The 16956-nt window shown below is 53.2% G+C and overlaps 1 protein-coding gene and 1 long non-coding RNA gene across 3 annotated transcripts in view; one reads left to right on the top strand and one right to left on the bottom strand.

Moving 5' to 3' along the window:
• TRAPPC12 (trafficking protein particle complex subunit 12) overlaps positions 1 to 16649 on the top strand; it is an 82785-nt gene extending 66136 nt beyond the window's left edge. The window contains exons 9-12 of one of the 2 annotated variants that reach the window (XM_025927341.2): positions 2172 to 2270; positions 15342 to 15442; positions 15791 to 15878; positions 16021 to 16649. In XM_025927341.2, coding sequence (XP_025783126.1) covers positions 2172 to 2270; positions 15342 to 15442; positions 15791 to 15878; positions 16021 to 16263 — 531 coding nt within the window. In that variant the 3' untranslated portion in view covers positions 16264 to 16649. The remainder of the gene's footprint in view (positions 1 to 2171; positions 2271 to 15341; positions 15443 to 15790; positions 15879 to 16020) is intronic. The other variant, XM_086699921.1, reaches the window with a different exon arrangement.
• Positions 605 to 15888, bottom strand: LOC147582184 (uncharacterized). Its single transcript, XR_015248825.1, has 3 exons — positions 15773 to 15888; positions 4247 to 4397; positions 605 to 3633 (listed from the first exon to the last, which is right to left on the bottom strand). It is a non-coding gene; the product is annotated as an uncharacterized LOC147582184 (long non-coding RNA).
• Positions 16650 to 16956: the final 307 nt, after the last annotated feature.

Raw genomic sequence — 16956 nt, forward strand, 5'->3', positions numbered from 1 at the left:
GAAGTGGGCAGGTACCGCCCCGCACGTCCTGGCTCCGGCTCGGCTGGGAGGTCGGTAGAGTGAGTGACGCACAAGCCAGGACCTGCGGCACGTGGACTGGCCTGGATCAGTGACCCTCGGGCGCTAACACCAACGACAGAAGGGTCTTCTGTGGACTGGAAACCAACAGCGAGGGCTGGGTGTTAAATCACAGCAGGTGACTTCCCCACCAGCAGGCGTCTGGGTAGGCCTCGTGCTTGTGGGGGCACCCTGGGCACCCTCTGCTGGGGCCTCAGCCCCCCCCCAGGGGAGGGGCCTCTGAGTGCGCACACACATACCTCAGGCACACACCTGATCACACGCACACACTTGCTCATGCTTGCAAACGCACACCTACACACGTTTACGCTAGCATGCACACGTGTACACAGATGTTTTGTTCACACTCATGCTCTTACACACCCACTTGCTCACACGCTGATGCATACACGGTAGTGCACGTTCGCACGTTCACACTTGCATGCACATACTTGCTAATGCTTGTGCACCCCCGTGCCCACACCTGCTCTCATGCTTGTGCTCACACTTGTGCACTTACGCACCTCCGTGGTTTCTCACACTCATGCTTGTGCTCACACTTGGGCACACATTCACGCACCGGCTTGGTTTCTCACACTCGTGCTTGCATGCACACTCATGCGCTTACTTGCACTCACTTGTGAGTGCACTGACACACTTGTGCCTGCTTATACACGTGTGCACACACAGCACTGGAAACAGCACAGCCCTGCTGTGGGCAGCAGGGGCCCCAGGAGAGGATGGCAGGTGCTGTGAGGCTCCTTGTGAGCACCACACCTTCAGTAAAATTTGTCTTAATGGGTTTTCCTTGAAAGGGCCCGACTGGAAAGGTTTTCACTCTTTTCCTGCTAAACTGAAATTTTACTTGTCACCTGTCTCTATCACCATTCCAGTTAGCAAGCTAGTAACTGAGAATGTGGAGGAATGAAGACCAAGCCAGGAGAAAAGTGCCTGCAGCCAACATTTCCTGCCGGCCGTGTGCTGGGACTCAGGAACAGCACAGTGCCCGTCACGGAGCCTGCTCCGCAGGCGTCACAGAGATCACGGCTGTTCTGGAGAGCCTGGCTTTGCTGGGGGACCCGAGAGGGGCCAAGGGCCGTGTCCTGGGCGACTGGCCCCGCCTCTTACGGACGAACAGGGGTTCCGTTAGTGTCCCAGCGGGCCGGCGTTGGGAGCACAGCAGGGGGTGCAGAGATGGTCGGGCCCTACCCAGTCCCCCAGGGCAGCGTGAAGGGTGCTCCCGACGCAGTGAGAGAGGGCAGCTGCTGGGGTGCACGGCCAAGCACCGTGGCCAGCGGAGCCTGCTGAGTGCCCCAAGTACACCTCCCTGGTGCGCTCAGAGAGTCCCCGCACCACATTCCAGCGCTCTCCCCAGCGAGCCTGCCCTGGGTCTCGTGCTCGCTCTCAGCTAAGTTGTTTGGTGGGGGTTTCTGTTTAAACATAAGAACTTTTCCTCAACTTTTAGCATAGAAAACGTTTAAGAGATGCTATTGATAAATGTGGTTTAGGGGCACATGGGTGGCCAAGTCAGTTAAGTGTCCAACTTCGGCTCAGGTCACAATCTCACAGTTCATGGGTTTGAGCCCCGCGTCGGGTTCGGTGCTGACAGCTCGGAGCCTGGAGCCTGTTTTGGATTCTGTGTCTTCCTCTCTCTCTGCTCCTCCCTCACTCACACTCTATCTCTCTCTCTCTCTCTCTCAAAAACAAACATTTAAAAAATTAAATGAAAAATAAATAAATTTGGTTTATGTCATCGGCAGTGATGACAAGGTGTAATTCACCAACTCACTTAATTTTGCCAAGAAAGAAAGCGAGAGTCCAGGTGAATTGCTAATTGCTATTTAGAAACTGGAAGCAAGACGGACCTCAGCCCCTGAGGGAGAGGCAGGCATTTGCCGAGTCTGGTCACGAACAAAACTCGGGGTCCTGTCCGCCACGTGGTCAGGCAGGCTTGCGCCCACCTCCCAGGCCCAGCACTAGGTTTCCGCATCCTCCCGGCTCGCGGGTCGACGTGCCCTATCTTCACATGTGAATCTGCAGGCACTTGAGCTTCTAATTTCGTAAAACGGTGATCTTCCTAACCCAAAATGCTCTTTCGGGTTCTGTCCCCGTAGGATTACGTGCTGGCTGTGGATGCCTATCGCTCAGTCATCCAGTATTACCCCGAGCAGGAGCCCCAGCTACTGAGTGGTATCGGCCGGATCTTTCTACAGGTACGGGCTCTCCCCTCCCCGCCCCCTGCCGGGCACCTGAGCTACAGGGGGTGGGCCCTGCAGGGGCGGCCTGGGACTCAGTGGTAATTCCGTCTTTAGGAAATAGAAAACGTTTTGTGTCAGGTGTCTGTTAAAAGGTTGAGTTTTTCACAGTAGCTCCGTTTTGATGGTATTAAGTCCCGTTGGCTTTGACGTGATTAGGACGCACATTGCTAAATGTGAATCTACAGGTTTCCGTGGGCAAGGCACTGAAACAGATTATTTTAGAAATCGTCCTGTGGCAGTAGGAAAAGGGTCGATAAAACCATCAAGAGTGTTCTTTCAGCTTGGCCGATACTAGCGTGACTTGCTGGTGTCTTGCTGGAAAGGGCACCTGAATGTGTGTGGAGGCACAAAGGACACACATCTGGAAGCAGCGGTCCAGCAGTGCACGAGGGGAGGGACGACACCCTCTCGCCAAGAGCATCGCTGATCCGGGATGACCTTTCCTGGACCCCTTGGCGACGGAGTGATGAGTGCCCTCCTCACTCCTGTCTCTCCCAGGACGGCAATCCCACCCTTGTGGGCTGAGCCCAGGCGGCCTCTGCCCCCCTCCCACCCTCGGGGCGTAGGGCTTTCTGCCATAACACCCCGGAGCAAAGTCGGAGAAGGGTCAGAAGTACATCGAGCACCACTCGCCCTGAGCAGGCGCCATGCCCAGCCAGCCCCTCCGTGGGTACTGCCGGCCACTTTACAGATTAGCAAACTGAAGCTTCCCTGTGGTTGAGTCAGCCGCCCGAGGTCCCAGAGATCCGGCGAACAGAGTCTCTGTGAGCCCAGAGCTCAGGTGGTTTTCACCGAAGGTGGGTCCTGTCCACCCCTGTCCTCACTCCACGCACACACGCGTGCACCCCCGTCCTCACTCTACGTACACACACGCACCTCTCTCCTCCTCCCACAAGCCCCACTGCTCCTGGGGAGCACAGACTGGTTGGCAGGGACAGCCTGACAGCGAAGGCCAGCTGTGGTCTCGGAGTCCTTCCCAGGGCACTCAGGGGCCTCTGTTGTGGGGCCGTTAAGGGCGACCCTCGCTAAACCGGATGCTGAGGAACGCACACCGTAGAGGCTGGAGGACCCAGCTTTCTGTCTGTTCTTGGTGCTTAGCTAGCAGGTGAGCCCAGGCAAGCCGCCGAACTGAGCCGCATTGTCTCTGTACGCCGTGGATGCTCGTTAGTGTCCTTTGGGGTCACTGAGCAGACAAAGCAGGACCGTCCGTGTAAGAACGCGGTGCCGTGGGGGCGCCCGGCTGGCTCAGCCACTAGAGCGCGTGACTCTCAATCCCGGGGTTGTGAGTTTGAGCCCCGCGCCGGGTGTAAAGGTTACCCTAAAGAAATAAAACCTTTAAAAACAACAAGAAAAAAAGAATACAGTGCTGTGCCTGGGATTGTGCTGATTATCGAAATGAAATATCCTGCGTCTGCTCTAATTCCTCACCACTCAGGACAGTCTTCATTTCTGAGTCATAATTTACGTAATTTAAGGACTCCACGCCTGACATCCATTTACGAATCCTGAGATACGAAAGCACATCCTCCTGTGGGAGTCACGGGAGTGACAGGACTGAGGCCCGGATCTCAGAACGGATAGGACCAAAGCCGTGGGGACTCGGTGAGACTGCCCTGTAGACGTTTCCGTCCCGGCTCCGAGAGAGTCCCGCGTCACCAGGGGAGGCGGTGAGCAGTGCGGGGAAAGCTCTTGGTGTCCCCCGTTCTCAGGGCTGGGGAGGTGACTGCTGGTCAGGAACCCCCCCCCCCCCCCAGTGTGAAGACAGGCCACAGGAAGCTGGTTGACTGGACTCACCGAAGTCCCCACCACGTGGCCGGGAGACCTTGTCACCTCGGACTATTTATCAAACGCCTGTCACTGATACTTCTGTTGCTGAAGAACAACGGTGTGAACTTTGGTTTTGTAAAGGAAATCGAGATGGCAGGACTCACCGTTGATGACACGTTCCCATCGGAGCTGCTCAAAGGTGGCCTCGCTCGGTGGACAGGTCATCTGTTACCGCATCCGTGCGCCGAGCAGGAAAGGCAGGCACAGGTAAGGTCTTGGTCGGCGGGGTCAGCGTGCCGCCTGACGCGTCCGGATCTGAGAGGAGAGAGGACGGCCGCTGAGCGGGTCTCGTGCTCGGAGACCCGGGAGCCCTTTCGGAAGCTGAGGCTCCCGGTGGAACGTTGCTGTTCCGGGCCGGCGTGGTCGTGCGCCTCCCGTAGCCCGTTCTGTGATCTGCCAGTGTTGAGGCGCCGCGACAGCTTCCCGCCTGCTCTACGGGGAGTCCGTGCTGCACAGTCAGGGCTCACGGTACAGGTCTCCCTGGGAGAAACCACACGGTGGCTTGAATTCGTGGGGAGTTCTAGAGCTTTCCGGACCCCTGTGATAAAGAGCGCGTCCTAGGGCCCGGTGGCCATGGCTCTTGGTCCTGACCTGCCCTGCACCCTCACCTGCTTCCTGACGCCCGTGCCCTGTACGGCAGGCGTGCTCGCTGCCGAGCTCTGGTTTCTTTACGGTCGCCCCACCAGGCGCCCATCCGCACCCGGGTTCAGAAGCGGTGCTGGGACCGGCCCCTCTAGACCCGGCCGCTGCCTGAAGGCCCCTGTCTCCGGTCTCTGCGTTCGGCCCCCCAGAGGGGCCCAGCGGCAGCGTGGGCACGTGCGAGTGGTGGCACTGCCCCGGCCTCCAGCCCCGGCTGGCTCCCATCCACCCCAGACCTTAGCCTCCTGAAATGCCACTCCCTTCTGTCATCCTCGGTCAGAGCCCCTGCTGGCGCCTCATGGCTTACCTGTCGGGTAAGCTCACGCCTGAAGCCTGCGCTCAGGGCCCTCCCAGACTCGGCACTAACTCCTGCTTTGCGGCCTACTTTTCTCCCTGCTTGGGCTCCCTTTCCCTCTGCCTGCCTGTGCAGGTCTTGCCTGTCCTCTAAGGCACCGTGAAGTCACCTGGACCCCTCGATGAGCTCTCCCCTGACCTCTCTCCCAAGGCATCTTGGAGAATAAATGCACACGGCCCCAGAGCTGAGTGGGAGAAGACAGGCCACGGGAGCCAGCTCGGGGCCGTGTGGCTCTGAGCGGGTCATGTGACCTTGCTGGGCTTCAGTCCCCTCTGTGAGATAGTGAGTCGGGGATCTCAGCAGAGATCAGACTGTGCACGGGGCCTGGGACACGTGTGGTCTACTGGGTTTCTGTGCCCCTCAGCCTCCCGCCGGCCTCGAGCAGTGGGGCACGCCTCACTCCCACCAACCGAAAGGCAGAGCCGCCCCAGAGAATGGCTAACCCCAGGATGTCAGGGTGGGGAGCTCCCTAGAGACACTGACGCACACAGGCCGGGAGCCCACAAGCTGCCAGGGGATGTGCGCGCGACGCCTGGCCGCGTGGTCCGCGTTCCAGCCCCAGAGCCATCCTGCTGGCGTGTGTGCTCGTGTCTAACCTTACGCCTCAGCTCACATTAAGGACGTGTTTGGTGGGATGAGATGATGAGAGACGGTCACTGGGGGCGGAGCCTGGCATGGTGTTCTGTTATGCAGCCCTGACCCGTAATAGTGCAGAAACAGGACATTTGGGGACCAGACGAGGTCTAGCCAAGTGGAACGAAGTTTCTGGAGAATACCACACGGCTGGGCGCTACACTGCCCTGTGTCTCACATGCTGCACCGCCCCACCCTCTGTCGGGCCAGCAACAGCTAAGCCACAAAGGAAGGCGCGTGGGCAGATACCCAGGGGCCAGACCGGTGCCACGTTGCATTAGGTCTCCTAACAGAATGTACGGTACTTGTGAGGAGCTGCCCCCGTTCTTTCCAAGAGGCTCGACCTCATGGCTGTTATGAGCAAACGGTTAGCTGTTCAGTTTGTGCGCTGATCACATAGATGGGATAAGTCCCACATAAGTCAGGTGGGAAGACCTGACTTAGACACACAGGTCAGGACAGAATGTTCTAGATGCAGTCTGTAGGGAGCAGGCCCTCTGGCCTCCCACCCACACACCAGTCTCCTGGGCCTGCCCCTTCTCGGCCCCTTCTTGCCCCCAGTCTTGCTGCACAGCCTCCTGAGAGCCCCCGCCATCCATGCAGAGGAGGTGAGCGGTTGTTCCAGGGGGAGGGTCAGGTGGAACGGGGGTCTCTGCTCCTGAAGGCACTGGGAGGGTGCAGACGCGATGGGAGGTGCTCTGTACTCTGAGGGAGCCCTCCCACGGTCCACCGAAGGGCGGTGAAACACGTGCACACGCAGAGGAAGTGCGTATTCACACTTTACGGTGACTCCACACCAAGGCCCCCACTCCGTCCTTCTGGGCTGTGATCTGTCTCAGCGGCAGGAGAGGAAGGGGTGGAGGGGTCCTGGGTGCCGTCCCTCACGGCTGCAGACTGTGCCTTCTGTGCCTTGGTGACGTCCGGAGCCAAGGGCCCACGAGCTGCTCACAGGAGAGCCGGTGTCCACCGCGCTGGCGCGGAGCCGGAAGGGGCCGGTGGCCAGGCAGGAACCTTCGGCGCAGAGCGCGGCAAATGCGGGCAGACCGGCCTCTGCAGCAGCGCACACGGGACTGGCGGCGAAAGCGATGCTCAGTCCTCCAACGCCGCGGCTCAGGGGCCTCCGGAGGTGGGGTGCGCCCAGCGTGCTCCGGGGGCAGCCATGCGGGTGGGAGTGGGGCGTGAAGGACGGTCGGGGGCCGTGGGGACAGGAGGCGCCTGCGGGGTGCAGGCTGCTTGTTCATCCTGCCTGGCTCGCAGCAGGGCAGAGGGAGCAGGAGCCAGGCTCAGGCTCAGGGCTGCACAGGGACTCGGGGGGGGGGGGGGGGGGGGGACATTGCTGCGCGGAGGCTCTGGGGGCGGGGATGTCGCTGTGCGGGAGCACCTGCCAGAGGGAACCAGGACATAGCGGCAGCGGCGTGTCACCGTTACTGGCATGTGTGCACTAATCTGGGGGGTCAGCCCCTTCCGGAAATGGAGGTTTGAGAGGTTTTAAAGTGGGGGCAGGGGGGTGCCTGGGTGGCTCAGCCGGTTGAGCATCCGACTTTGGTTTCAGCTCTGGTCACGATCTCCCCATTCGAGCCCCGCGTCGGGCTCTGTGCCGAGAGCACGGAGCCTGCTTGGGATTCGCTTTCTGCCCCTCCCCCATTCAGTATGTGCGCTCTCAAAATATGTTTTAGGTATGAAAATATTTCCTATATATAAGCGTAAAGATTTGGGCTAAATGGTTTTTCTAGATGGATTTCCAGCCCGTGTGTCCGTAAGTAAAGTTGGTTGGAGTAAACAGGAGAAGCCCGTGGCTTTCAGCTGATACAAATCTCACGGCAGCAGGCGCCCTCCCGAGGCCGTTGCGGTGGCCCTGCTGGTGCCCAGCCGCTGGGACAAGGGGTTCTCACTGTCGCAAACTGGCGAGGCCCCCGGGGACCCCGCGCCTCCGCAGGGCCACCTCTTGCCCAACTTGCAGGGTGGGAGGGAGCCCAGCCTGCTGTCCCGGCTGAGGCCAAGGAGAGAGAGAGAGGCCGCGAGCCCTGGTTTCTGCTGCAGAAATACACACGGGGTCCGTCCCTCCGAAGGACAACACCGGTGGGGGAGCCCCACACAGGCATGCTTCTCTCGGGCTCCGCTTCATGAGTGCGCACGCATGCACGAGCACTTCCCGGGCTCCGCGTTCACAAGTGTGTGCATGCACGAGCACTCGGGCTCTGCGTTCACGAGTGTGCTTGTGCATGAGCACTTCTCTTGGGCTCCAAGTGCACAAGTGTGCGTGCGTGCACGAGCACTTCTCTCAGGCTCCCAAGTTCACAGGTGTGCGCGTGCATGAGCACTTCCCCGGCTCCGCGGTCACAAGCACGTGCATGAGCACTTGGGCTTTGCATTCACAAGTGTGCGCGCGTGCACGAGCACTTCTCCGGCTCCGCGTTCACAGGTGTGCACGCGTGCGCGAGCACTTCTCTCAAAAGCGCTGGTATGTGTCGTCCGTCTTCACAAAAGTGAGTTAGAAAGTTTTTCTTTTGCTGTCCTCTGGCAAATTTTGGATTACTTTGGAATTCTCTGTTCCTTGAAGGTTTGGATAATTCACCTAAGAAATGCTTGTGCCAAGCACTTGGTGTTTGTGGGCATTGACGCCGATCACTGTCCCTAATGTGTTACTGTTACAGGCCCCAGGGTTTTTCTCTGTCTCCGGGGTCCGTCTGGGCAATTTCAGGTGTTCCAGGAAGTCACCTCTCTGGTCCCTGCGTTCACGTACATTTGCACACAGTTCCGTAAACTGATGCCCTTTTGCAACACGAGCAGTTTCCTTTCTGTCCATAGTGACTTGTCATTTTACGTTTATAATTCTGTTTGCACTTTGTCTTGACTGGTTCCTCCACTTACTATCTGTTGTTTTCTCCAAATAAGTGGGTTGGGGTTATCAAGTCTGGGTTTATTTGCTTGCTGGATATCCTGCAAAAATTTCGATTGCCTTTTTTTATGCTTGATTTTTAAATCATTACCACATAGGTGTATCAAGTAAACCCGCCGTACGCCTTACATTTACACAGTGTGTCAAATATGTTTCAGTTAAAAATGGAGATAATCGATAGCATGGACGTGACCGATCGCGTGAGAGCTGAGTGTGTTGAAGCGCTTGGCTTGGCGCCCACCACACCTTGAAGGCTTGATAAACACGAGTAGCTACGGTAACTTCGGCGGAGTCAACAATACGGACACGGCGACGTGGTTCTCGTCAACGGGACTTTAGACAAAGCGAACACATTGTGAGGGACCAGACTTGCCAGCCGAGGGCACAGACGGCGTTGAGCCCACAGGGACTCCGGCTCCTTGCGAGTCAGGTAGAGAGAAGTCTGGCGCAGAGCTTCAAGCCGCGCGGGGCCCGAGGGGAAGCGACACATAAACGCCCTTCTGTCGTCTTCACGGGTCGTTTTCTTCCTTCTCGTGTCGTTTTTTGGGCTTCTGTGGATTGATGTCAGTGACTGGGAGGGCTCTGAAGTTCTGTGCCCTTTGCAAACTATGCACTTAGCCGTGAGTTTCCTGGATGCTGGCAGAAGACGGGGCTCCCGGAAAAGAGACGAGGGCCATTTATTAAGGCAACACCAGTACGTTCACGGGGTCATTTTTGTCACCAGACACCACGCCCATCTGTAGGTCTTCTTTGGAAGAATATATTTGCCCCATTTTTTTTAAATTTTTTTGATGTTTATGTATTTTGAGAGAGAAACAGAGTGTGAGTGGGAAAGGGGCAGAGAGAGAGGGAGACACAGAATCGAAGCAGTCTTCTGCCCATTTTGTAATTGCATTATTTGTTTTTTTGAGTGTTCAATTGTGTAAGTTCTTTGCGTATTTTAGATACTAACCCTTTATCTGCTGTGTCTTTTACAAATACCTTTTCCCACTCATAGGTTGTCTTTTAGTTTTGTTGATTGTTTCCTTCACTTTGCAAGAGATTTTTATTTTGATGTAGTCCCAGGAGTTTGTTTTTCCTTTTGTTTCCCTTGCCTCAGGAGACGCGTCTAGAAAAAAGCTGCTGCGGCCAGTGTCAGATTACTACCTGTGCAATTTTCTAGGACTCTTATGGTGCCAGGTCTTTAACCCATTTTGAGTGTAGTTTTGAGTCTGGTGTAAGAAAAGGGTCCGTTTCATTCTTTTGCATTTGCTGTCCGGTTTTCCCAACACCATTTGTTGAAGAGACTGTCTTTTTCCCAGTGCATAGTTTTGCCTTTGTCGTAGAGTAATTAGCCATATAACTATGGGTTTATTTCTGGGTTTTCTGTCCTGTTCCATTGATCTGTGTGGCTGTTCTTGTCCCAGTCCCATACTGTCTTGATGACGGCAGCTTGAAGTCTGGAATTGTGATGCCTCCAGCTTTGCTTTGATTTTTCAAGATCGCTTTGGCTACTCGGGTCTTTCGTAGTTCCATACACATTGTAGGATTGTTTGTTCTAGCTCTGTGAAAAATGCTGTTGGGATTTTGATAGGGATTGCATTAAATGTATAGATTGCTCAAGGAAGTATAGACATTTTAACAATGTTTATTCTAATTCATGAGTGAGGTATGCCTTTCCATGTCTTTGTGTTATTTTTATCTCATCAGTGTTTTCTAGTTTTCAGAGTTATAGGTCTTTCTCCCCTTTGGTTAAGTTTATTCCTAGGTTTTTTTTTTTATTACTTTTGGTGCAATTATAAATGGATTTTTTTTTAAGTAGGCTCCATGGCCAGTATGGGGCTTGAACTCACGACCCTGAGATCAAGAGTCTCATGTTTTACCAACAGAGTCGGCCAGGATTGTTTTCTTAATTTCTCTTTCTGCTGCTTCATTGTTAGTGTATAGGAATGCCATATGCTTTTGTATCCTTCAACTCTATTGAATTCAGTTATCCGTTCTAGTACTTTTTTGGTGGCGTCTTTAGGGTTTTCTGTATATAGTATCCTGTCATCTGCAGGTAGTGGGAGTTTTACTTCCTACTTACCAATTTGGATGCCTTTTATTTCCATTCGTTTGCTGAGGCTAGGACTTCCATTACTATGTTGAATAACAGTAGTGAGAGTGGACATCCCTGCCTCATTCCTCACCTGGGGGGAAAAGCTCTTACTTTCCCCCGTTGAGTGTGAGGTTATAGCTGTGGGTTTTTCACACACGGTCTTTATTATATTGAGGAATGTTCCCTCTGAACCCGTTTTTAAGGGTTTTTGTCATGAATGGATGTTGTTCTTTGTCAAATGCTTTGTATGCATCTACTGAAATGATCACATGGTTTTTATCCTTTTTATATTGATGTGATGTCTCACGTTGATTGAACCACCGCCCGCACATCCCAGGGATAAATCCCACCTGATTGCGCTGAAGGATTTCTTTAGTGTATTGTTGGATTTGGTTTCCTAGTATTTTATTGAGGATATTTTAGTGTATGTTCAGCAGAAATACTGGCCTGTAGCTCTCTTTTTTGGTGGTGTCTTCATCTAGTTTTGGTATCAGGGTAACGCTGGCCTCATAGAATGAATTTGGAAGTTTTCCATCTTTTTTTTTTTTTTTTTTTTTTTTGGAATAGTTTGAGAAGAATGGGTATTAACTCTTCTTTAAACGTTTGCTAGAATTCACCTGTGAAGCCATCTGGTCCTGGACTTTTATTTTTTGTGGGTTTTTTGATTACCGATTTAGTTTCTTTGCTGGAAATTGGTCTGTTCACATTTTCTTTTTCTACCTGCTTTGGTTTTAGTAGTTTATATGTTTCTAGGAATTTATCCATTTCTTCTCGGTTCTCCAGTTTGTTGGCATATAATTTTTCATAACATGTCTTACAATTGTTTCTGTTCCTGTGCTGTTGGTGGTTATTTCTCCTCTGATATTTGTGATTTTGAATTTTTTTTCTTTTTTAATGAGTCTGGCTAGAGGTTTATCAATGTTGTTGATCTTTTCAAAGAACCAGCTCCTGGTTTCATTGATCTGTCCTGTTGGGTTTTTTAAGTTTCTGTATCGTTTATTTTTGCTCTAATCTTTGCTATTTCCTTCCTTCTGGTTTAGGGTTTTGTTTATTCTTTTTATATACCTCCTTTAGGTGTAAGGCTAGGTGGTTTATTTGAGATAGTCCTCTGTTGCGCTAAACTTCCCTCTTAGAACAGCTTTTGCTGTATCCCAGAGGTTTTGGAGCTTTGTGATTTCATTTTCATTTGTTTCTATGTAATTTTTTATTTCTTTGATTTCTCGTTTGACCCACTCATTGTTCAGTAACATGTTATTTAATCTCCATGTGTTTGTGGTCTTTCCAGATTTTTTCTTGTGGTTGATCTCTTGTTTCGTAGCGTCGTGGTCAGAAAGGACGCACAGTGTGACTTCGAACTCTTTGAATTTGTTGAGACTTGCTTTGTCGCCTAATATGTGATCTGTTCAGGAGGATGTTCTGTGTGTGCTTGAAAAGAATGTGTATTCTACTGTTGTAGGATAGAATGTTCTGAATATATCTGTTAGACCCATCTGGTCCAGTGTGTCATTCAAAGCCACCGTTTCCTTATTGATTCTGTTTGGATAATCTGTCCATTGACGTAAGTGAGGTAATAAAAGTCCCCTATTATTATCAGTTTCTTTTTGTTATTAACTGTTTTGTGTATTTGGTTGCTCCCATTTGGGGTGCACAAATATTTACTATCGTTATATGTTGTTGGATTGTCCTCTTTATTGTTTTTAATGTTCATTTATTTGAGAGAAAGAAGGGAGCATGGGTGGGGGAGGGGCAGAGAGAGACAGACTCCCAAGCAGGCTGTCCTCACGGAGCCCAACATGGGGCTCAGTCCCATGAACCGTGTATCACGACCTGAGCCAAGATCAGGAGTCAGACACTCAACCGACTGAGCCACCCAAGCAGCCCCGTCTCCTTTATTATCACATAGTGTCCTTCTATGTCTCTTGTTACAGTCTGTGTTAAAGCCTGTGTTGTTTTGTAGAAGCATTTCTGCCCTGGCTTTCTCTTAACACCCATCTGTATCAAGTGTTTCTCCGTCTACTCGCTTTCAGTCTTCAGGTGTCCTTAGGTCTGAGATGAGTCTCTTGTACGTAGCATATGGATAGGTCTTGTTTTTTTATTCACTCTGTCACCCTGTGCCTTTTTGGTGGAGCGTTTAGTCCACTTGCATTCAAGTAATTATTGATAGATATGTATTTATTGCCACTTCAATACTTGTTTGGTGGCTACGAAGTTTTTCTGTGATCCTTTCTTCTCTTGCTTTCTTTCATGATCTGTTGGGTTTCTTCAATGATACACTTGGGTTCTTTTTATTTATTCTGTGCGTATCTATTACTGGTTCTTGATTTGTGGTTCCCATTGGCTTCGTATATAACATCTTTTGCATACAGCAGTCTACGTTAAGTTGATGGTCGCTTAAGTTTGAGCCCTTTCTGCTCATTTCCCCACCGCCCCAGATTTGAGGCATATGGTGTCACACTTTACGTCCTTTTATTTTGGGACTCCCTTGACTGAGTTTTACAGATATATTTTTACTGCTTCTGTGTTTCTTACTTTTCATACTCTCACTTACGGTCTTTTTTCCACTCAAAGGGTCCCCTTTAATGTTTCCCGCAGGGCTGCTTCAGTGGCCATGAGCCCTTCAGTTTTTGTTTGCCTGGCAAGGTCTTCATCTCTCCTTCTGTTACATGCAGGGGCCGTGCTAATCTTCTCTGTGGTGTCCTTTTAGTACATGTGCTCCCAAAGCAAGCGCCGTTCTGAACGACGGCCTGGCGGGACGGAGAATTCCCGGCTGCACATTTTCCCCTTCGGCACTTTGTATCGTGCCGCTCCCTTCTGGCTGGGATTTCTGCTGAAAAGTCCACGAGTAGCCTTACGGGGTTTCCCTCGTGTGTCACTGTCATCTTTTCTTTCGTGGCTTGTAACATGTTTCCTTTGTTGCTACTTTTCGCGTGGACCTCCTTGGGTTGATTTTGTTGGGAGCTCCGTGCGCCTCTTGGAGGGATTTTTGTTTCCTTCCCCAAATTAGGGAAGTTTTCAGCTACTTCTTCAGGTAAATCTTCTGCCTTTTCTCTCTCCTCTTCTTCTGGGATCCCTGCAGTGCGAATGTTAGGATTCTCAATGGAGTCCCTGAGTTCCCTAAGTTCCCCCCCACATTTTGCACTTTCTCTTACTTGCTCAGCCTGATACTTTCCATCACCTCGTCGCTAACTCGCCCCTCGGCTTCCTCTAACCCGTTTATTCCATCTAGTGTATTTTGTATTTCATGTACCGTGTTCTTCATCTCCGATTGGTTTTTCTCTCTGTGCCGAGGGTCTCCCTGATGTCCTCCACTCTTGCCTCACGTCCAGCGAGTATCTTCGTGATCACTGAATTCTCTGGAAGGCACCGCCGGCCTCCAGCTTTCACTTGGGTCTCTTGCCGCAATTCTGCCCTTTCATTTGGGACATACCCTTCCCCTCGTTTTGCCTCACTGTGGGTGTGCATGTGCGTGTTGGGAAAGTCTGCTACGTCTCTCGCTCTTGAAAGTGACAGGCAGGTTGCACGCTTTTAATGAAAGGCACTGATCTCTTCCACAGAGGAAGCGCAGCTGCTGTGGAGACCCGGCCGGCTGGGGCCACCCTGCAAAGCACCCACAGGCGGTGTGCACGCCCGTCCTGTCGCGCGGGGGGAGGGGGATTGCGGTTTTAACACGGTGGGCGCTTCCTCCCGGGGAAGTCGGGCCACACTGTTGGCAAGCCGGTCTCCGGGGCGAGGGGACCCGCGGCACCAGGACTGGGGCAGGGCAAGGTGTAAGGGTAGGTAGTGAGTGCAGGTGTCCTGGTGCGGGCGAGGGAGGGAGACGGCGCCTGCCCCCTCCTCTGCTCCTGGAGAAGTCCCTCGGGAACTCACTCTCCCTCCCTCACACCCCAGGCTTCTTTCGGGACGCTGCTTCTAATCTGGATCTCCGGGCCGTTTGCTGTGCTGTCCCTTTACGGGCAGGGACCCAGCTCTCCGTCACCCCATCACCCTCCTCTCCCAGAGCCCAAGCCCGCTGGTTTTCACAGTTCCAGGCTTCAAGTGCTGCTGCTTGTAAGAACTCACAAAATTCAGCCCCTCTGATTTTCAGAGCCAGACACTCTGGGGATTTGTCTTCCCGGCTGGGCTCCCTGCTGTGATCACCTTCTTCTCACCCGTCTCTGTGCCCGTGGGGGCTTAGCTCCTGCCCTCTCCCCTCTCCCGTGTGGCCTCCTCTCTGCCTTCACCCCTGGTGTTTATTCTTCGGGCTTCGGATCGCCCTCTGGGTTGTCAGCAGTAACGTGCGTGTTTTCTAGGATCCGCAGCGGGAGACGAGCGTCGGTCCTCCTCTGCCGCCTCCCTGAAAACCGTCATTTGTTATTTTTACTTAATGCTATGCTAGGATTCACATTTAAGACTTTTTAATAAGACTCATACATTAACTTCATTTCTGATATAAACGTGATGTTCCATCGTGTCCTAAATGGGATTCGCTTTTACAAAAAGTAACGATCAGTGATGGCGATCAGAGCTTTCCTGCCTAACCCATCGGGCAGCGGTCTGTGTGGCTGTACGTTTACTGGTTTTGTCACCTGACCTGACTCAGTAATTCTGTCAAAGCAGATTGGAGACATAAAAACAGCTGAGAAGTATTTTCAAGATGTGGAGAAAGTGACGCAGAAGTTGGACGGACCACAAGGCAAAATAATGGTTTTAATGAACAGGTAAAGCTCTCAAAACTACGTTTTCTCAAATGTCCCAGGAGTTCAAGGCTCCGCTTCCTGAAGCCCCTCTAGAGAACATTCCTTATTCCTGTCCCCTTCCCAGCACTGAAACAGCAGTCAGTCAAGTGACAGGTTTTAAGATTTCTCCCCCGTTTTTCAAAGTACTGTTCATATTGCCCCCGTTTTCAACATCAATTTGCGTAACTGCTCGTTGTTCTCGGTCCCCTGGCTACTTGAATGCCTGTGTTTTGGTGTCTTCACATACCTGTGCGTGCATCTGGGGAGCCCCCCTCCCCCCGCTTCTCCCCTCTTCCCAGTTAACTGCCTTACCTGTCGTTCACATTCCAGAGCCTTCCTTCACCTCGGTCAGAATAACTTTGCAGAAGCCCACAGGTTCTTCACAGAAATCCTAAGGATTGAGCCGACAAACGCAGTGGTAAGATCCTAGAGGACACAGGAGCTCGCGGCTGTGGGCCCGTCCTGAGCCGTCGGCCGGTGTCACGGTGGTTGGGAGAGGGTTTCGGGGGCCACCGGCTGGTGGCCGTGTCCGATCCCGTGCACGTGTCCCTCCCGTCCAGGCCAACAACAACGCCGCCGTGTGTCTGCTCTACCTGGGCAGACTCAAGGACTCCCTGCGGCAGCTGGAGGCCATGGTCCAGCAGGACCCCACGCACTACCTGCACGAGAGCGTGCTCTTCAACCTGACCACCATGTACGAGCTGGAGTCCTCCCGCAGCGCGCAGAAGAAGCAGGCTCTGCTCGAGGCCGTCGCCAGCAAAGAAGGGGACAGCTTCAACACACAGTGCCTCAAGCTGGCGTAGGACGCTCGCCTTCTGGGGCCACGGGGCCCCTGTGCAGCACGTCCGCCGGAGCGGATACCCTGACCTGACCGCTGGCTCCGAGGACACCCCTTTCCCCGGGACCCGGGGGCGGGTCGTCTTCACCCGGAGCCACGGCCGGGCCCAGACCCTCGGGCGAGCGGTTTGTTAGACTCCAGGCGGCCGAGTGCCCGCGACTCTGCCACGGTTCACGAACGTGGTGTCCGGGAGGCGGGGTCCGTGTGAGGCACCACGTCCCTTTTATTCCCGGGAGCTGACCTGCTTCCGCTCTTCATTCTGACTGTCCGCAGAGGAACGCTGACCAACCACCCATTCTCTGTAACTCCTCCAGTCCAGGTGAGCATAAAGGCAGAGAAATACCAAACACACGGCCTTCTCTCTCGTTCCCTCCTTTGCGGCCCAGAAGTAAACACGTCACTTGTCCTCATCTGATTCGTTTTCAGCCAATGCCACACACCTTGGACAGGCCTGGCGGTGGGTGAAAGAAACCACTGTCTCTCTCCAGTGTTTTGTACATCACAGGGAGCGGGACACGGGGGCTTCTGATGCGTAACACAAGCAGGGGAGAGCACTTGTGTGTACAAGCAGGCGGGCCAGGACGTGTGTCCTTGCGTGGTCTTTCATCCCGAGGGTCGGGACACGTGTGCAGTATTTACACACTATCGAGGAAGGGAG

Source organism: Puma concolor, chromosome A3 (genome assembly GCF_028749965.1).
Source record: "Puma concolor isolate L17-30 chromosome A3, mPumCon1.1.hap2, whole genome shotgun sequence".
NCBI lineage: Eukaryota > Metazoa > Chordata > Mammalia > Carnivora > Felidae > Puma > Puma concolor.